Below are 20848 nucleotides of genomic sequence, written 5' to 3' on the forward strand. Positions count from 1 at the left end.
CGGCAGAGTAGTCGAGGCGTAGTTTTGTTGGGCTCCTGGCATAGAGGGGTCGGAGAGGGGAGGGCAGAGAGAGAAGGGGGTGCCCAGGGAGAGCCCGGGGTGGGGGGCAGAGGCCCGGGGCCTTCGGCGCGGAGGGAGCCCAGGGAGAAGCAGGAGATCCCTGCAGGCAGAGGGGAGGGCCGAACAGGAGGCAGCAGAAGCGCTTGTGGGGAAGGAGTGGGTGTGAGCGCTGGCGTGCACGGAGGGCTGGGCGCTCGGGAGCAGCTGCGTGTGGAAATCCTGTGTCTTGCACCCCAGAGTTAGGTTGCAGGTTACTTGGCACAGTGCTGGGTTTTTTTTTTTTTTTATGAAATTTCATCACTTGTATAGACAAGGAACAGTAACTCGGAGCCTCTCTTTGGGTAAAGCTGTTGCTCGTGGCTAATCTGCTGTCACATGAGGCTGAGCCAGGAAAGGGAATTTTTTGCATTGCGCCTTTGGTACAAAGCGCAGAGACGTGAGAATACTCCCCTGCTTTTGTTTGAAGAAAACAAGTTGCTTAATGTTTATCCCAGTGCTGACTCAAGTAGAATATGCAGTAATTGCCGTCTTGTCAGCTGCCGCTGTTGCTGACTTGAAACGCTGGTCGTTCATGCGATAAAGGAATCAGATGGAAAATTACGGTGGTCTGCATCGATGTAATTCAGCCATTAGTATTTATAAAGGAAGGATTTTTTTTTTTGTTGTTGTTTACTATATAGTTTGTGCGAGCCTGAAAATGAAAGAAATCCCCTTCTAGTTTGGAAATACCGTTATTACAGAGTGCTTCTAACGTTGAGAAAATGAGCGGCTACAGCCCAAGTGTGACCGTTTGGAAGGAAAGGCAGCGACCTCGGCTGCAAAGGGCAGAGGTTAGAGCAGCCTCTGCACCGAGCCTGCCGTTGGCCAAACGCCAGCCAGGGGCTAGCAGGGAAGTTTAGCGGCGCGCGGCAGCGTTCCTGTTGTGCCGACCTCGGTGTTGCTGCTTCACTCCTCTTCAGGAGCCAAAAGTAGCGCAGGCGGAAGGGGTCGGAGCCCTTCTCCCCGCGGCGGGCAGCCGGGCCCGGGGGCGCCACCGCCCCCCCCGCCGCTCCCCGGGGCGGAGCGCGGCGCTCGCCCCGCCCGGCTCGGCCCGGCGCGGCGCGGCCCAGCCCCGCCGCCTCTCGCTCCGCGCTCCCCGCCATGGCCTTCGCCACCCGCCACTTCGTGCGCGCCGCCTCCTCCGCCGCCGCCACGGCGGCCGCCAAGAAGCTGATCGTCAAGCATGTGACGGTCATCGGCGGCGGCCTCATGGGCGCCGGCATCGCCCAGGTGAGCGCGGCCCGGCCCGGCGGCGGGGCGGGGGCGAGGGGAGGCGGCGGCGCGATGGCGGCCGTTGGGCGGCCGTTACTCGGCGCGTGCCCCTTCCCGTCTCGCTGGGGGCCGGGGCTCGCCCCGTCGCGGGCCGGTCGGGTGCGGGGGGGGGGCCGGGCGGCCGCGCTGCTCCCCCAGCGGCTGCGCTGGCCGGGGCCGCGGTTCCTGCTCGGCCGCCGGCTGCGGCCCCCTCCCGGGCCTTGCGGCCCCTTCCCGGGCCTTGCCGCCCCGCTGCGGCGCTCTGACCTGCCCCCGGGCGGGAGCGGGCAGCGCGGGAGGAGGCGAAGCGGTCGCTCTGCGCTCTCGTCCCGTCGGGGCGCGTCACGTGTTGGCGCCAGTTGCTGGCCCGGCCTTGCCAGCTTAAACGAGTCGAGTCGCCGCTCGGGTGTTCTCTCCGAGTTGCACGGCGGGAGCGGTATTTAAAACCAAAAAACCCAACCAAAGCTTCTCTGAATGTATTATAGTTTGCGTTCAAATTATTTCACGCTATGCTTTTTTCAGCCTGCGTTTGCCTGAGAAGTAGTGGCCGCTCTTGCACGGGAGGGGCGTACGCTCGGCAGCGCCCGACAGTCCTGGTCCACCTGCCCTGTGCAAGGCACGTCGGGGAGCTGGGGCGGGCGGCCTGGGTTCATCGCAGCCCCAGGATGAGGGCTGCTGGGAGCGCCGAGGGACGCAGCCGCTCTGCCGTCTTGGCAGACTTCTGCGAATTTTGGTTTTGTTGCTGCCGAGGCGTAGGAAGCACTGCTGCAGCGCTGCTGCCCAGTTGCTCAACTTCCAAACTTTTTGTTCTATTGCTAATCCACACATCTTCAGGTCTGATGGGTAGGCAAGAACCACCAACGTCAATGTTTTAAATTGTTTAAGGTGGTTCTTAAGACAATGCGTGGACTATTTATAAGCCAGACGGTGTGTAATAATGTTTTGAAAATGTTGGTCCAAGAAAGAAGCTTGTTCTGACTTGCCAAGGGAGCAGATCAGGTGACATTCTACAAGTTATTAAAGTAGAATACAGCAGCTAAAATGAACGTTTGGCTGTCCGTCATCTGCAGAATTACAAAGTGGTTAATATTTAAATAGGACTTATTTTCCCAGTGTTTAATCTCAGGCCTTTGGCTTTCAAGTTCATCTTTAACTTGGTAGCTTTGGGACAGAAGACTGAACGGTCCTGTCAGTGATTTGAGATTTAGATATTTACTTAATTCACAGGAAGAGCCTGTTGCCCAAGATAAACAGGGTAGTTCACAAACTTCACAAAGAGCAACTGGAGTATGCAGGCATCCCCAAGTGGAAACTCACAGTGAGGCTGGAGTTCATAAATACCAATTCTCCGTTTTAATGAATTAATGGGTTTCCTTCTCAGAACTGAAGATTTCTCACATTCCTGGCAAACCTCCAGCAGGAGGAATACAGGGGCTATTTTTTTTGCTAGGGAATTAGCTAGTTGTTTATTAACTTGTCTGGTAAAAACACTCCCCTGTACCTTGGTACTAGAGTTTGAGGTTTCCACTGAAGGAACCATTAAAGAACAACTTTGAAGGAAGTTGTTCTCATGTTTGAGGAAGATGCACACTATGCAAAGGTTATAATTCTGTGGGGAAAGTGAACTGATCTGCATATTCTGTTAGACTGCACGTTTTCAGAGAGCAGCTTGTCAAGAGAAATATGTCCGGTATTTAGCAGTAACAGGGGTTGCAGTCTTCTACCACTGTTAAGGACCGAGGACTGTTTTTCTGACCATCTGCCTCCAATTTACCAATCCAAAAGTATCTCAAAGCAGCAATGACTCTAACACTGAGTGGTGTCTCCTCTGCACCCTGTTAATAAAGCTTCTCCTCCCTTTCAGAACACTTAAGAATTTGTCTCTTCTCTTTCCTTGCTTTCTCATACTGTCAGGAGAAGCTAACCTCTGCTAAAATGTATGGCTGAAAGCCAGGAGTTTAGAATTTCTGATTCTGTTATGTGAAAAGCACTTCTGTACGAGAAAAACATTAATTGACGCACCAGCACTCTTGCGTTTCTTATTTAGTATTCTTAAGATCATTCATTAGCAGAGTCCGAGCCAGCATGTGTTTGAATTGCAAGGAGATGGTATGACCTTTTGCCATTTTTCTTCTCTCCTGTCTATGCAAATATGGTAAAAATGAGGTGGCAAACGGGAGATGTTAATTTCTCTAGAATTTTTTTTTTTGCCAACTGGTCAGTGATGGTATAATCATAAATAGATAATCAGTGAAGCATCTCTTATAAATGTGCTTGGTATTGATTTTTCTTCTGAAGAGTGGAGGGTCTTGCTTTGCTGTTGCAAATGATCAGTGAGAGAGGAAGTGTTAGGAGTGCAAGTCCAAGCTTGGTTTAAACGTTTTTTATGATTCAGTTGTTTTTATGAAATGGCCATAGTGAAAATAAAAAAAATAATAAAAAAAAAAAGATGGATAAAGAAATGTCCAGCTGCAGACTGTGTTAAAGCTATACTGCTGCTGTCCAGAGGCAGCCTGGCATTTCTTTATTTGCTGGATTAGTGAGGCAACTTGGATGAGAATAGCACCATGCTTTTCTTTAGGCGATACCTCTGTATTTTTCATTTCAGCTAGCTTTGTTGGAGTAGGTCTTGTGGGCACAGGAGAATCTTTAGTCTCTAGGTGCAAGGTGAGATGTAAAGCAGAAGTTTGTAGAAGGTAAGCTTCTAAGTCATGTGACTTTAAAAACAGCCAGTGGAACCATGTTTTAACATGTTTTCCACAATTATTATATTACAACTCTGTTCGTTCAAGAATTCTGAAAACAAAGACAGGCTGTTGCTAACCAACAAGAGAAACGTGGATTAATGAATAGTGAGGTAACAGTAATGAACAGCTGATTATTAATAGGCTGGTGCAATGTGGGGAAGTGACATTATATGTTTGAAATTAATTGAATACCAACCAAAAAGGCAACCCGGTAGTGCTATCTGTAGCTGAGCCAATGTTTGTACCAAGTCCGTAGTAAGGAGCGTTTGCGGGCCTTTCAGGTCTGTGGCGAACGTTTCACTGCTACGCCCAGCTCCACTGTCACCTGCCTGTTGTTGCAGGGACATGCTCATGGCCTAACAGCAGAGCTGTGTTACGCGACGTCCTGGGAACACAGGGTTAGCCATCCCTTATGCCACCTGCTCACGTTGCCAGCATTCCAGTTTTCGTCTCCACAGCCCTTTTTCCTTACAAGATCCAAGGATCACAGCTAAGCCGCTTGCTCTTTTCAAGACGGCTGCTCATTCTATACCCACAGCCTGAGAATTCAGCTGCCTCCGGGCACAGGCAGCATTCTGCAGACAGCTGGGGGGAAAAATGGATTGCTTTTTGCCTTCCCCTCAAGTTGTTCAAGACCTTTATCCCCCAACTGTATGCAGGTTTTTATGATTTTTCTAGTAAAGTGCATAAGTCTTGATTCAGTGTTCTTTAGCTCTCTTCTGCCTAATTCATTGCCTAGTTTATTGTCTGCCCCAACACAAATCAATATGGTTTGTTGTTTTATGATACTGATGTTGAATCTTTATTTTTTAACTTTCAGGTTGCAGCAGCCAGTGGTCACACTGTGGTGTTGGTAGACCAGTCAGATGAAATCCTTAAAAAGTCTACAAAAGGAATTGAAGAGAGTTTGAAGAGAGTGACAAAGAAGAAATTTGCAGATAAGCCTGAGGTTGACATCATCTTCTTTATAACTCTAGAAAAACTTAGGAGAATGAAACTACCGTACTGAAGTTCTGATATTGTGTACAGTTATGTATTATAGAGCATGTTAATATATTGGCTTAAAAAGAAAACTTTTTCCAGTGTGCTGAAGAACTTGGGGGTTTTTTGTTTTGTTTTGTTTTGTTTTAATTCAGGGAGGCTGAAAGATGTCTTATCTTATTTTCTTTCCTTTGTAGACTTCAGCCTTGAGATAAAGATTGTAAACAACTTGGTGACCTTTTAAAACAGATGCTAAATGTGAAATGGTGCCATATTATTCATCCTAACTTAATAGCAAGCTATCTTTGAGTGCTTACCTGGGAATGCACCAATTTTGTCCAAAAGCCAATAGTCACAGAATTTTCTTAATCCCTTTTTGTAAGGACTTCCTAAAAGAATGAATTCAAAGATCTCCTATTTGCTTCAAAGCAGATTTGATTGGCTAGGAAAATTTTGTTAGTGAAAGCATTGTATCTGTATATACTTGGAACTTTCTCACTGATTTGAAAATGTAGCAGACTGACTGAATTTTTGAGGGCTCAGAAACACTTCAGGGGTTTTTCGTGTAAAAATAAATTATATCATTGTGAACAGACCTTGCAACTTCTTGGAAATGTTTCAGGCTGGTGCTGAGTTCATTGAGAAGACCTTAAAGAACCTCACAACAAGCACAGATGCAGTAGCAGTGGTCCACAGCACGGACCTGGTGATAGAAGCCATTGTGGAGAACCAGGAAATTAAAAGTGAACTCTTCAAGAGGCTGGATAAGTTTGCTCCAGAGTACGTGTATTTTTCCTGTTACGTTTTGAAACTTAGACCTTTGTATCTTCTATTTTTATTTTTACACCATTAGTTCTGCATTGTCTTAGCTGCTTTTTTAAAAACAGGAGTTTTTATCCCTTAGACTAACTGCAGACTGTCATGTGGTATGGAATAGTTGTTGTGCTAGGTGCATATGCTGCAAACACTTTCAGGTGTATTCAGCCAGGTTTATTTACTTGTTGCATTGCTTCATTTGATGTGCTTCTGGGTATGTTTAGTCATAAGGTTTGTCCATCTACTCAGCAAGTTCAAATCCAAATGCAAATGAATAACAGTAGAATAAGCTTGTCATGGTACACACGAGGTATGGTTAACGTATGTGTTCCCATATTTAAATAGGGAATTGGGATGATAAAATATTTGTTTTTAGCGTGCCTAGCATGAAAAGTTTTAAGAAGTCTGAACCTCTTAACTGTAAGTCACAATCAGCTCGACAGTAGCTTAAGTGAACTAAGTTTACTTTGTAATACAAGAGTTTGGAGATAGCTCATTGCTGGTTATTGTGGGTGAGGTAAAAGTGTAAATAATTTCTTAGCATGTGCTCACGCAGTTACTTACAGCCCCTGGAACTTTCTTTGAACTATATTTGATAACTGTTGGAAGTTACTGTTGAATTGGATTCAAACCCAAAAATGCTGTTTAAGCGAGTGTGCAGCTTCAGAAGCTTGATCCTTGTGATGGATGACTCAGGATCACAAGACCTTGACTGCTTGCAGGTTGAGGTTTTAACTAGTACAGCTAAATCTGGGGATATTGGCTGAGAGGTATTCTAGGCTGTCTAACTAAAGAACTAGGCAAGCTGTGGCTTGAATATCATGTCAAGGGAGAAGAGATGTTATCATTAGTTATCATTTTCAGGCTGTCTCATATGATTGGTAATCAAAATTACCTGGTGCCTTCTGAAAACAATAAATGATCACAAACAGTGGTGCACTGAGCACAGGGAAACTTGCTGTTACCCTTAGTCTGACAGGCAGAAGTAAGTAGGTGCCTTTGACAATTAGGAGGACACCTCGTCATGATTAGATTGTGCTTATTTTGTGAAAACAGACTGTTGGTTGCCTGAGTCTGTTCATATTCAGCAGGGAAAGCTAATGAGCAAATTAAGCCTATTCAATGGCAAACTGTCTAGAACCAGTCAGCAAGGAAAAGTGGACACAGGGAGTTGGAGCGTCATTTAATAATATGTATCTTTGGAACACCTGAGGCTATTTTTTAGTAAGACTGAGCTGTTTATAAGCGTAGCTGTCTTAAAACATAAAATTTTACATTACAGAGTGTTAAAAGATATTGGGAGTTGTTCAGATATGCTCCTTCCTGTGGCAAAAGGAATGATTTTGCAGGGTTGGGAAAAGTGACGTGAGACAAGAAGCCTTCCTTTTTAAGAGAAATGATGATAAACGTGCAGATGCCTTGCATGTAGGATAAAGAAAAGGGGAGCGAATGGTGAAGAATATGGGTTAAAGTGTAGAAAGTCTAGATGAAAAGAAAGAAAAGCTAGTAAAGTAATGAAACTTAGTAGCCAAGTGTTTAAAATATTAGCTCTTAGATACAAATGGTAATTTGTAATTATGTGAGGAATACAGAGTTACAGATCGCGTGAGTAGCGTCGGGAAAAGCAGAAATGCCTAGAGAGTGTTTTTCTGTGTGTGGAAGGAAGCAGTGGGCTTTATTCATCCCGCGCGGCACAGCAGTGGAATGGAAAGCTCTCCCTGTCAGCGCAGGCGTCCTACAGCCTTCACTAAGATTCAACGTTTCAAAATTTCTAAAAGTAGTATGTAGGCTAACTGTTTCATCAGCTTAATGGGGGTGGTGGACTTGCGGTTGATTGGCAACAAAGGCAAGATTTGTTTAAAGGTAGCTTTGAGTCTTGGGAGAAGTTTTGCTTCCGTGGGACCCTGGGCGTTAATGGCACAGTGAAGTGTATGTTACGGGCAGAGATCCTGAAAGACCAGGCTTCTGAGGAGGGGGGACTTGTCTGAATTCAAATCTCGGGACTTACCGCAGGGGTAACTGATCAAAACGTAAGGGGCTGTGTATTACAGTTGCTCAGACCAGATGATGAATTATGCCTTTGGAACATAAGCTGTGTGAAACCTTCCATTTTTCTTCTTTTGTACTGTATCCCATGTCTCATGTGTTTCCTCAGCTGCAACAGCTACATATTTGTCTCCCGTTTTTGCACTGCGATGACCTCGCCAATGAAGATAAGTTTGGGAACAGCACAAAAGCAAAGCATTGCATTAAAAAAACAAAATGCACTTAACTTATTTCCTCTTCCTTTTTCTCTATTAATAACTATAATTTCTCTGAAAGTGGGTCTATAAATGGAGGGGGGTGGGAAAGCTATTCTTTATTGAGAGAAGTTTTATTTGGGGGTGGGGAGTGAATTTCTTTGGTTTTCAGAGAAAATGTAATGAGCCAGGAGAGTTTGGCAATGCCAGAGAGCATTGGGAACTCAGGGTATTCCTCATCTGGGTAACTGTCCAGGTGGAACGGTGACTGCTGTTTCTTGGATGCCATCAGTCTGAGCGCATAATGGTTTATGTTCTTAGAGCTTTGCAAAATTCTTTGTGTATGCTCCATTCCTCTCAGTGTTATACTCATCCTCCTAACATGGTAATTGCTACTGTGTTACATGGTCATCGTCTTCAGAGCAGGCAGTAAAGCATTGCTACCCACTCTTCAGTTCTGTTTTCCTTTTCTTGAATCGGGTTCGTCTCACATTTCCATTTTGAAAAGGTCAGCCTAGGGTTTTTGTAGAATATCCCCATGTTCTTTGTGGCTTTTAGGCCTTTAAACACTGCAGCACTTTTCCAAACAGGATCATAGTGAACATGACAAAAGCGTTTTTCAGGTATCCTCTTTAAGAGCTCTTGCCTGCTTGCTTTCTGTTTATTTCTGGGTGGTGAGAATGCCCGTCAACATCTCTTGGTCTAGGATTTATCTTTAGATGTGGAAACTCAGCTGCGAACTGGCCAGTGGTTTTCAGCTGTTCACTGTGTTAGAATCAGCGTGCTATAAAACTGTTACAAAAGAAGCGTTGTTCAATGTTCACTGTGTAATGGAGCTGGACTGTAAGACTCAGTTTTATTGAAATGGTGTGTTTCTCTTGTGTTGGACTCTGTTTTTAATGTCTTCCCATGACCCACTAGATGGCACCAAGAGAAAGCACACTGGCGGTGCCTGGACAAGCATCACTAGGGCTTCACTGTTGCTTTCAAAAGGCTTCCAACTCTGCTGTCACCTGAAGCACGGGTTATGTAATTCTAACTCACAGAGGCATCTAAATTCTATTTTAAACTCCGTTTAAATCAGTTGGCTGGTCAGAGCAGAAAGTGTAAACAAAATGCCTTTGTACACAATACAAATATAACGCTTTTTTTCCGAAGGCTTTGTGTCATGTGAGGCTACAGTATTCACCCACAGAAGTCATGCTGAAGTAAAATCTCTTACTTTAAGTGAACACAGATATAAACCTAGCAAAGATTACATCTCACAAATCAGTGTGCTTAGTTTTTATGTGAATATTTGAATTCTTTGTATACGGTGGCAGATTTTCAGAGAAGGTAAGTGTCTTTTGGATGCATTGACCTTGCAAGGTCAAAACTATGAGATGCAGAATACTCTTTTTAGTACCCCACCTCCGAACAATATAAGGCCCACTTTATGATGGGGAAATAACAAAAGAATATTTGTAAGAAATGTAAACAGGAATTTTCAGGATTTTTTATTTCCTTCTCCGTATCAAATTCTCAAAAACTGAGAAAACATAATAAAAAATGGAAATCAGTGTGGGTTTTGTTATCCCCAAATGTTTTCTTTTAACGCCACTGTAAGATATCCCTACGACTTGGACATAACTTTTCTGGAAGCTCCATTGCAAAGCTCAGTGGTATCTTGGTGAAATGTAAACAAAATACCACTAGAGATTAACATTTGATGAGTGCAGTAGGATAACTTTTTGAAAGGTCAGTAGGATACAGCCCAGAACGGAAGGTAGAGTTTCATCTCTAGTTTAGTTTCTCATTTTTGTGGTTTGAAGAAAAAGCCATTTCTGTAAGTTTTTGGTGTGATGTCAGTGTAGCAGGGCTGTTGAGGTTCTGAGATATTTCTGGAAAAAAAAATAAAACCAACAAACCATTATAAATTGCAATTAGTAAATCTAGTTTATGTCTGGAAAAGGACTTTATATATGTCTTAAAATTCTTGTGATTTTATGTATCCTTTGCAGTGTGCTATGCATGGCAGTTTTTATCTTTTCTCTGTTTTTTTTTCACCAGCTCTTTGCTCTGGTGGTAGGTTTTCTCGTTACGTCTACCATTGATCATTATTAAAAAAAAAAATAGATTCCAAATTTTTCTTAGGGCTCCAAAGTGCATTTTTGACATGGCAAATGATTGGGTTTCCATAGATATGTAAATGATTAACAATAAAAAAATACCATTAGGTTCCCAGGGTTGCTGAAGGAATTACCTGGAATAGATTTGGGGAGTTAACAAAGATTTTCTACTTACGGAGTCTTTTTTTCTGTCACCTAATACAAGTATTCAACATACTTACTTGGGAGTCAGAAACTCACACAGCCCTTCCAGTGGTTATTTCATCATTGCTGTACTTATACCTCAGCAAAAGGACCATGATAATCTGCTGGGATACTTCTGAGAATTCTGTGGATGGTTAGCCAATGGATGTCTATTTATCTTCCGTGCACCAATCTCCTACTGTCAGAAAAAGAGCTGTCATTTATGCAATTCATATGTTTCTTTTTTTCAGGCATACGATATTCGCAAGCAACACTTCATCCTTGCAAATTACGCAGTTGGCTAACTCAACCACCAGGCAGGACCGATTTGGTGGTCTCCATTTCTTCAATCCTGTGCCTATGATGAAGCTTGTGGAGGTAAGTGCTTTGTAACATCATCATCGTAACGACTGTAGCACAGCAATGCAATTGTCATCACTAAGAATTCAGTTAGATGAAAGAGCAGATCTCAGTTTGCAGTTCTTCTGATATGGAATAAGCTACCTCTAGTGATAAGAGGGTGGTGCAGTCTCTGTTGTGGGGCAGGTTGAACAGACAGAGGGAACTCCTTCAGCCTCGAGGCTCCAAAGTTCTCCACTGAACTGCCATGATGGAATATTACTGCCTTGTGACTTTTGAAAAAAGTCAGTCATTTTTGTTTCAATGTTCCACATGATTTGTCTGGAAGTATTACAATATTTCCCAACCCTTAAGGAAGTGTGAAAAGAAGTTTTTACATAACTCTTCAGATGTCTTTTCTAAACATACTCTCTTTGGCTACATCATGCAATTTCTAGTAATACTGCAATGCAGAGCAGAATAAGAAATAATCTGATGTTAAGAGTTTATCTGAGCCTCCAAAGTAAAGATCACATTGCAGAAACACTGACAGGTGTCTTTTCTGCTTTTTCTCACCTTCCCCTGTTACAGCTGACCTTGATCAGCAAGAACTTATAAACTCTAGAGTAAGTGAAAATAAACTTTGCATTCTGGCCAATCTGCCCCAAAGTTTCATGTACTTTGTGCCCTTAAATACTGTAAATCTTTTTCCTCTGTCCCATGAGTGATTAGTTCTAGTATTGCCTTGGTGACAAGCACTTCAAATACGTTCTGCCTGCCTTTTGAACTCCTGAGATTCACTTTATTATATTTTTTGTTTGTTTCCCATTAAAGTACATATTATGCACTTGCTTCCTCTGTGTCGTTGAATGTATCATTCTCTTCATCCCCCTTTTGAAATGTTTGAAACTTTTGGCTGAAATGAACAAATTTGATTCAGAGTATGGTTGTCAGACAAGGGCTCGGTCACTTGCAAATTCTCTCTCACTAACTTCGGTACCCATGTGGATTTTTTTCTTTTTAGTTTAGTTTTATTAGTTAGTAGTTTTTTTAGTATTTATTAGTTTAATATTGCATCCTGTGTGTTGTGACTAAATGCTCTGGGGAAATGTTGTAAGAAGGAAAGGAAGGAATTTTGTAGGTGTTGTTAGAGGTAACAGAAATCTTTAGCATAATTCCTTAGGCTAACATAGGCTTTATTGATTTCTGTGTTAACACCTACTTGTTGGCAGTAATTTATTTCTATGGATGAAATGTTCTATGCCTTGTCTCAAGCCTAAAACAAATGGTAGTCTTTAGAAATCTAAACTAAGCCTTTGTGAGGTTTGAAAATACAGAAGATATCAATCATTGTTTGTAAAAAACAAAACAGAGCAATCCCTGTATGACTGCTGTGGTCAGTCTTTATAATTTGTGGGGTTTTTTTTCACCTGACTTATGAATGTCCTAGCCCAGAGTCACTGCAGTTGATGAGTAGTATTTGAAGAACTTTAAAACACAGAAGCTGTGCTTTTAGTGACTTGATCTTGAAAGGCACCAATATTAGTAAATAAATGCACTTTTTAAGGCTGTGCTTTTATTTCAGATTTACTGCTGTGAGTCAGGATTGGCATTGACAAACACTGTAAAACAACATTTTCTGTGTAAAACAGATGTTTCAGTTTGAAATAATCAGGAGAAAATCAAAAGAATTGCCCAAAATATAAAGTATTACTGAAATTGCCAGTCATCTGTCATGGAAGCTGTCCTTCATGGGTCACAAGTCTGCAGTGCCTTTGAGTCTTATCTGCTGTTTTCATAGATTGCTGATCTCATGCTCAGAAGCGCATAGCTTTGAGGGGATTTCTTTCTCTAATAATCCAAAAGACTAGTGCTAAAGTTTCAAAATTCTGAAGCGTATATTAAAAATTCATTCTTGAAACTGTTGCAGTCTTATGTAAGTATCTCAGATATTTTTTTCTAATGTCAAAGAACACTTTTCTGCTGAGAAACAAGCCTTTTCCTCAGTCCTAACAGTGTTTTTTTGTGTTGGCTTTATGTAAGTCATTAGGATGGGGGGAAATCTCTGTGTTACTTAATTGTATGGACAAGGAGATCAGCCTTAACTGCTTGTGTATAGCATTTTTTCAGTTACTGCACAGGGAGGTCAGTTTCAACACAAATATCACAACCAGTGCAGCTTCTGCAGGTCTTTTTTTTTCGTTTTTTTTTTCCTTTTGTCTTTTTTTTAATTTTCTTTTTTCCTTTTCTTTTTTCTCTCTTTTTTCTTTTTTTCTTTTTTAACTTTTTTTTTAAATTTTCTTTTTTCCTTTTCTTTCTTCTCTCTTTTTTCTTTGTTTTTTTTTATTTTTTTATCTTTTTCCCCCTTTTTTCTTTTTTCCTTTTTTTTTTTTTTTTTTGGGTGGGGGGCAGGTCTCTAATAAGTGACTTAATGCATCCCAACTCCAGTGAAGTATAGAAAATAGTATGTGGCAAAAGACTCAGTTGTGAAGAAAGTCAATGTGGAAACATACTACTCAAAAAGCTAAGAGGCTGTCATATATTTGAAAGACAGATTTTAAATTTTCTTCAGAATTAAGTGTCTATGTCATGTTTACATTTGGCACAGGGTAGATGTTACAACTCTTTATATCAGGAACTATGTCTGTTAATATGGTTCCCTAGATTGATGGCATCATGTTTCCTAAGGCAACAGAGACTGTGTAGCTTTTAAAGTTGTCCTGTTATACTGTAATCTCTAAATGGGATTCCAAAGGATGGTCCCTTTTACCATCCATACTGGCTGACTGGGAAAGTATCTTAAGGAAACACATAATTTCAAAATGTGCAAAATGCTGTATCTATCTTTAAAATAGATTTCTGTGTCTGTTACATATATATCCACTGAAACTGGTTTTTGCAAAACAAATGTTTTATGAATTTCTGGAATAGTGTTCTGGATTACAGTTTAATCATTGCTGCACTGGGAAATGAGAGATTCTGCTCAGAAATGTGCTTATGCTCTGCCCAGGTCATCAAGACTCCAATGACTAGCCAAAAGACTTTTGAATCGCTTATGGATTTCAGTAAAGCAGTAGGAAAGAGTCCTGTCAGTTGTAAGGTGAGTACATTTTGATTATATAGGGTTCAGAAGGTCTGTTCTTGAAAACTGTTAATTTTAAGGTGGTAGGTTTTAGTAGATGTAAGAGCACTTCAAGAATTTCCAGGCTGCTTTTTATCCAGTTTCTCTTCCCTATTAAAAGCATTTTGGCAAAGAAAACGTCCACGTTTACCACAAATTCCTCAAAGTAGAGTGACTCTAGACATCTTGTGAGAAGCAGCAAAACTCACAAGTATCAGGGTTTACAGTTTTTGGTTTTTCTTTTCCAGTCTTGCAGAAGCCTGGACTGGAGAGCTTAAGCAGGAGCTCATCTTTAGCCATGCTAGAGACAAGACTGCTACCTCTTGTACTGTGAGGCAGTTGGATGGATCCTCCATGGTGTGTGCTCGTTGCAAGTTTTTCTTAAGACTGCAATAACTAGACACATATTAATCTTCATTGCTTTGCAGCTTTGTTTTTTTTTTTCTCTAGAGGAACACCCTACTTCCCAAGCACACTTTTTCTGAATCCATTAAGTTGTGGTCTGGGTAGCTTTATGCAAGCTATTGCCTTGAGTTTCACAGCCCCCAGGAGACATTTGGTCATAAAAAGAAAGGCCTGCAATCCGGTAGTTACCAGTAATTCAGCATCTGGATGCTGGACTCTAATTCTGGCTCTGCTGCTAAATTGCTCTGTGGCCTTAGTTGACTTTTTTCCTGTTTCTGTGACAGTTCTAAAGTATATAATGTGCAGAATATGTGATGAATTATTGTTTATAAATTAGCTTGGGTAGAGGGCAATGCAGTCTATATACCTGAACCTTCCCCCCCCGCCTTTTTTTTTTTTTTTAAATTCCTGTTGGTAGAAGAAAAGTTGCATGGAATTCTCTGGATTAAATATTGAGGTAAAATGGAATGAACAGTAAAAATCTGAAACAGTAGTAGTATATGAAATAATACTATATTTGCAAAGCTCTTTCTCTTTCCTTTGTATTTTTGATTTTGATTAAAGCTTGTGTAAAAGAAGTTCTATATCAGTTTGTTATCTTCTTCTGACAGCATATATCTTATCTTTTTATTGGTATTCATTAGTGTTTCCTATTGAAGTGATCCTAATTTTCAAAAGCATGGTTTACCAGTGAGCAATGGAGGAGAAGTACACTATTTAGCCAGGAGTGTTTGTAGTGGCGAACACACACAAAAAAACTGTTAGGGAAGAACTGCTCTTCTTGTATCCTTCAGGAAATTGTATCAGTAGAATTTTGCTAAAGAAAAGGCAGTTGCCAACTGACCACATTAAATTGTTTTAAGAGTAATTGAGTTGGGCTTGTAGTAGTTTTATTGTTCTCAGTCATGATGAATGTTTATGTGCCATTCCTTGTTTGTGAAATTCATCCTTTGTGTTTTAATACGGAGCAGATAAATCAGATGAAAAATACAGTTTAGAAAGTACCAGAAGTTGATGATTCAATAAGTGTCTTCATCCACTTGTTTAATTTGTCATGTAGCATTTGAGTGTAGTACTGGTAGAGAATGTATATTTAGAACCCTTTTTTTTTTCTTTCCATAGGATACTCCAGGGTTTATTGTAAACCGTCTCTTGGTGCCATATATGATGGAAGCTGTTCGACTTTTTGAGAGAGGTACTTGTTGGGATATTGACTTCAGGGAATGTTGACATATAACACTGCTGAATGTTGTATCCCTTCAGAAGAGCCTTGGGATTCCCTCAAAAATTTCAGACCTTAAAGGCTGGAAGTGAATAGTGAATATCAAATATGAGCCAATATGTGTAGTTGGAAAGACCTTGTCTTTACTTTGAAATGTCAGTGTATGCAGAGTTGGAAGGCACTTGTTACTTGTGTGGGAAATTTCTGGTGGTGGAAAATGTTTCTGGTGTGGAGATGACAAGGTGAGTGTAGTGCCATTGTAAAAATATCCTCTTCCAGCTGGTCAGGAACCTCCCTCTCTCCATCCCAAGAGGTGTTAATGAAAGTGGCTGAAAATCCTGTAGTGGGACCATTAGCAAAGTTCTCCTGAGTTCACTTATATTGGGCTTGCGAAATAAAACACCAATTTTGAGGTGAGGTAAGTAGTATAATACTCAGTGTCACACTATGGTACTGGCATACAAGTGATTTGGGCTCAACTATTGCCCTGCAAAACCTCCTATTCTCTTTCTATGTCCTATTTTAGACATAGGTTCTTTAGGAACTCCCATCTCACTGCTGGTCTCTTCTATGTTAATTTGGAGGGTAGGTAGAAATAATCACGAATCTCCAAAGAATCACTAATTTTTTCAAAGCATTGATAATTGTTTGAAAAGGAAACAAGCCAATAATGTAGTGGATAAAGAGGAAGTTATGGAGTATAACTGCTTTTATTTCAAGTGCTCTGCTCATAGCTGTGTGCTACTAAGAATGTCATTTGAAACATTTTGTTTTTGAAATCACTCCTTTTTTACAGATGAAAGCACTCCATTATCAGGATTCCACCAAATATGCTTTAAATATTAAAAATCTCTTTTATAGCACATGGAAAGGATGGTTTGATCTCCAGAAAAAATCTAAACCAACACTACTTGTTTATCCATCAACAGATGTACCTAATTACATCTCAAAGGGAGAAAAGAGCAAATTTAGTGACTTGAAAGGCAAAGGCATGGATGCGAGGGGGTGTTCTTCTCTTAGAAAAAGTCACAGTTTTAAATAAAGTGTAGGGGTGTTCCAGTGTGTGTAAAAGAGGTGCCTTTATGTGACATGTATCATTATGCATATTTCAGGAGACAATAGAACTTTTAATTAAATGTAGAAGAAAACAATCACTGAGATTGTATGTTAAAATTGACTCTTCTCTGCCTAAGCAAAACAATATTTTGATTTAATCTTTATTCTGTTTGTATTTTGTTCAACGGTATGATATTTCCAAACTTGTTAAAGTTCATTTATGAATTTTTAACTCTAATGAAATCTATTTAAAAAGCTGGTTAATGTTTTGAAAAGCCTGATGGCTGTCTTCTAATTCATATATTCCATTGAATCAGGTTAAATTTTTATCACATCCTTTGCGTTAATTCTCAGAGTAGACACTTGAGCCAGATTGTCATCCACACTCGTGCGAAATTTGGGGCTCTTTCCTGGCAACCTCAAGCACTGAAATACAATTTTATTGGGGCAGTCCTTGAGTCTTTATTTATACAACATCTCCTTGGGTTAAATGTGTGCTTTTGCATAGGGAAAATACCTTTAGTATATTAACAGTGATTTAAACAGCAGGCATATTATAAATATTAATGTATGGTGGTCTGTACTGCCCTGTTCTTAGTGAAAAACCAAAAAAGCAGTCAGCCAAGTTTCTATGGAAGTCTGCTTTATACTAGGAGACTAGTATGAACTAGGGGTCCAACCTTTGTTTGCCTTTTTACTGTTTTTAATTGTATTGTAACGCAACTGTATACTGTCAGTGGCCAAGTCCCGAGTTCGACAAACAAAGTGGGACAAATCTGTTGATAGAAGAAGTATGTACACCTGCATGAACTTCAAATGAGTTGAGGATTTATGTGTGTTTGAATTTGGGGAACTGAAATTATGTTAGAATTAACTAAGGCTAATTTACCCAGTTTCTCAGAAATAAAACGTGGTTTAAAAAAAAAAATTGTCAGCTTTAAAGGGTAAAAGGAGATATATAAAAATTATTACTTTGTACAGAACTTTCACTGAAGTTGTTGACTTTACAAGAGGTTTTGAAAATTTATTTCTAAGTTTCTCTGATCTTAGGTGTATAAATTGCATAGGCTATGTCTGCCGAGCTTTTGGACACCCTGAATGCCTGTACGCATCAAGCATGGAGGTTATTTAACAAGTACCTCTGGGGTTTGATTAACTTTGTCCTTTTTACAGCATCTGCAAAGAAGTGCACTGCCTTTACCAAAATATATGTTAGAAATAAGCAGTAGAAGTGTATCTGCTTTCATGACAGTATAAAATATGCATTCCCAGCAAAAGAATGAGGTGAATATTAACTGTGACAATGTGGCAATGCAGGATTTATATTTTTATGAGCACAGACTGAAGTAGAAGTAACAGATTTCTGATAATTTTGATTATTATTTTTTAAAATAATTTTGGAATTCACAAATTTAACTGCACCTGCACAGTCTCTTCAGGTCACTCTTCTCTGCCATCTCTGGTGCTGATGGATATCCTCAGGTGAAAGTTGCTGTAGCTAAGCGTGTTACTCAGCTGCTACTGCTCCCCGCCCCCCATGCCTGCCTTGTCCATCAGCTGGATGTCACTTGCCTTCTGGCTGTTGTAGAGTAAGGGTAGCTCTGTCCTGTGCATCATTCAAAAGCTGCTGCTGATCTGATGAAGCTGAAATTGAGACCCTTCCTTACTTACACTATTCAGCTGCTTCTAAAAGAAGCTCTTGATTCTTCATGGTGACCAGTTCTTCCTCTAGTCTTTCTGGTAGGTTCAGCACAGTAGCTCTGGCTCCATCAATAGCGTAATGATCTATACTGAAATGCAAGAGGAAGCTTGAAAAATGGAAAGCAGGCCTGCAGGGCTTTTTTTTTTTTTTCTGTGAGAGATTCAGCTTTATACTCCAGCATGTATATGCTGACTCTGGTTTTTGTGGTTCTGAAACGTGCAGAGATTTCTGTGAAGAGCTGCACCAGGGTGAAATAACACCCTGTTAATTATTTATGAGTGGTGCCAAGTAGATGTGGAATCTTCTCTGTTCATCAAACTGTCAATCTTTTCTCTAGGAGATGCATCAAAGGAAGATATTGATGTTGCTATGAAGCTTGGGGCTGGCTATCCCATGGGTCCATTTGAACTGCTGGACTATGTTGGGTTGGATACCAGTAAATACATTATAGATGGTACTGCATGCTTATTTTCTTCTCTTTTTCCCCTTTTTACCTAAATTGTAGATGAATGTTCTAATGAAAATCTGACTCTTAATTCGTTTAAACTGAATGTTTATGGCATAGCCTTTTAACTGTTGAGGACAAAGGAATGAGAATTCATCTCAGAATGCTGTGTAAGTACAGTATTTGTACTGTATGCCTGTACCCTATGCACATGGGGACAGAACAGTGGTGGTTTTGCTGCCTTCATCAAGTTCCAGGGGAAAATAATAATAATATTAGTGGAACTTGATATGTCTAAAAAGATTCAGTGGGAAGAGACACATGTACTGGAGGTAAGAAATTCTGATGAAAAGCAACAAATGTTGAGACTCCCTATCCTATTTCTGCCAGCCACGTTTTCATTCTCAATTAATAGGAAACCCAGTAAATACCTTAAAAGATGCAAGTATACCATCTCCCTTTCACTGCAGTTGATAAGGGGATGAATGTCAGTACAATAACAAAAAAAGACATAATTGGTGACGGCTTGTTGATGATTGTTGTATTATTTTGAATGAGCAACTTAAATATTCTCAAAGGCAGAATGTCACTTTCAAAATGGCATCTTCAATGAAACCACTTTTGCTTTTAGCCAGTACTGTGGAGTAGTGTTATATTGTTCTAACTGACCATATCTTTCACCAGTATAAATTCAACTTGGAATTTCTTTCCACTTGAATTTCTTTTCAGCATAGCCCTTGTTTTATTTCTTTGTACTTATCTATATTTTAAAAGTTCTCATTTTTTTTTAAAGTATTAAAAATCCTCAGTCATGCAGATTATAAAGTGTTCAGAGTAGACTACACCTGAAGACTAATTGCTAGATTTGCTCATAATCATCAATACTGATCTGTGCTTTATGCAGCTGTCTTGGAGGGTCTCAGAGAGTCTAGAATAAGTTCCAAACCTCCTTCAGTTTTCTGACCTCTTAATATTTTTCTAAGGAGATGCAGATCTCTATTACGTTTGCATATAAACAGAACTGTTACTAATTCATCCACTTCTTTTCTTCGACCAGGATGGCATTCATTAGAGCCCAACAATCCTCTTTTTGCGCCCAGCCCACTCCTGAATAAACTGGTAGAAGAGAAGAAGCTGGGTAAGAAGACTGGAGAAGGATTTTACAAATACAAATGAACTCCAAACTTCAAGAGGTGTTAAACTGTCTGTGTATGCTATTCAGCATTGCCATATTACAGGTGAATTCTGTTTAAATCTTCCCAAGGATGGCACAAGCTGCATTTAGAACATAACCCACCTCTGAACTGAGCGATTGCGCTAGTTAACTACTTCTCTGCTGAAAGCTTGATTCGGTAGATAATTTTTTTCTTGTAATTCTGAAAAGCTTTATATGTACAGTGCCTTCATGCAGATGTTGATTTTTCAGGTGCAGGACAGAATGACAAGTGAATTTATGTATTTGAAACATTATTATATTAACAGGAAAAATCCTAAAAATAACCGCACTTTCTTAAAAATAAAATTTTCAACAATTCTGTATGGAATGTCATGGCTTGCAGTTGATGTACTTGGTTGTAGGCCACTGGGTGGCAGTCTCTTTTCACTCTGGCAAATGTAGTGACGAAAAGGCAGTAAGTTGTTTTGTGAGGGTTTTTCTTAAATGCAGTGCTAATCTGTAGGTATAAATTACAGTGCCTTGAACAATAATTTTTTGAGTGTCATACTGTTTAAAAATAAAAATCCTGCAATGGCAGGCTGTCACCTGGACAGAAGGTTCCCAATACAGCATTTAAAAGCAGAACTCGTGATTTGTGTTGGGATTTTCTGGCATTTTCCATTACTGGTTGATGGCCTCCTTTTGCTAGGTGCTGTAGAAACATAACAAAGTGGTAGTTTCTATTCTGAAGGGCCTAATACATAGATTTGGTTTTTATTAACTAAGCTAGGAAGCTGGTGAAAGCTTCTGTACGCTTTCTAGAGTCCTGTAAATTGGCTTTATTTACTGGCTCTTCATTTCAAGTGTCATTTTTACACTACCACTGTAGTTGAGTATTTTGGGGGATTGAAATTGGAGTCTGTGCTGTGTAAACAAATAGGTATGTCTGGCTGTGTGAGGCACCTTCTGGTTTGCAA

At 40.5% G+C, this 20848-nt stretch overlaps 1 protein-coding gene across 1 annotated transcript; it reads left to right on the forward strand.

Moving 5' to 3' along the window:
• The first annotated feature begins 1127 nt into the window (after positions 1–1127).
• On the forward strand, positions 1128–20254 carry HADH (hydroxyacyl-CoA dehydrogenase). Its single transcript, XM_087737340.1, has 8 exons — positions 1128–1329; positions 4918–5046; positions 5701–5858; positions 10677–10803; positions 13775–13864; positions 15413–15485; positions 18608–18724; positions 19773–20254. Exons 1-8 carry the CDS (start codon positions 1201–1203, stop codon positions 19889–19891), a joined length of 942 nt encoding a protein of 313 aa, XP_087593466.1. The 5' UTR covers positions 1128–1200; the 3' UTR covers positions 19892–20254.
• The last annotated feature ends 594 nt before the right edge of the window (positions 20255–20848 follow it).

This window comes from Nipponia nippon, unplaced genomic scaffold, assembly GCF_047370975.1.
Source record: "Nipponia nippon isolate SJK-2023a ecotype South Korea unplaced genomic scaffold, ASM4737097v1 scaffold_6, whole genome shotgun sequence".
Lineage (NCBI taxonomy): Eukaryota > Metazoa > Chordata > Aves > Pelecaniformes > Threskiornithidae > Nipponia > Nipponia nippon.

Excerpts from the sequence above, each read along its gene's own strand:
- HADH (XM_087737340.1), top strand. The coding sequence starts at position 1,201 with ATGGCCTTCGCCACCCGCCACTTCGTGCGCGCCGCCTCCTCCGCCGCC. Across the intron at positions 13,865-15,412 it reads AGAGTCCTGTCAGTTGTAAG|GATACTCCAGGGTTTATTGT; the intron begins GTGAGTACATTT and ends TTCTTTCCATAG. Across the intron at positions 15,486-18,607 it reads TGTTCGACTTTTTGAGAGAG|GAGATGCATCAAAGGAAGAT; the intron begins GTACTTGTTGGG and ends TCTTTTCTCTAG.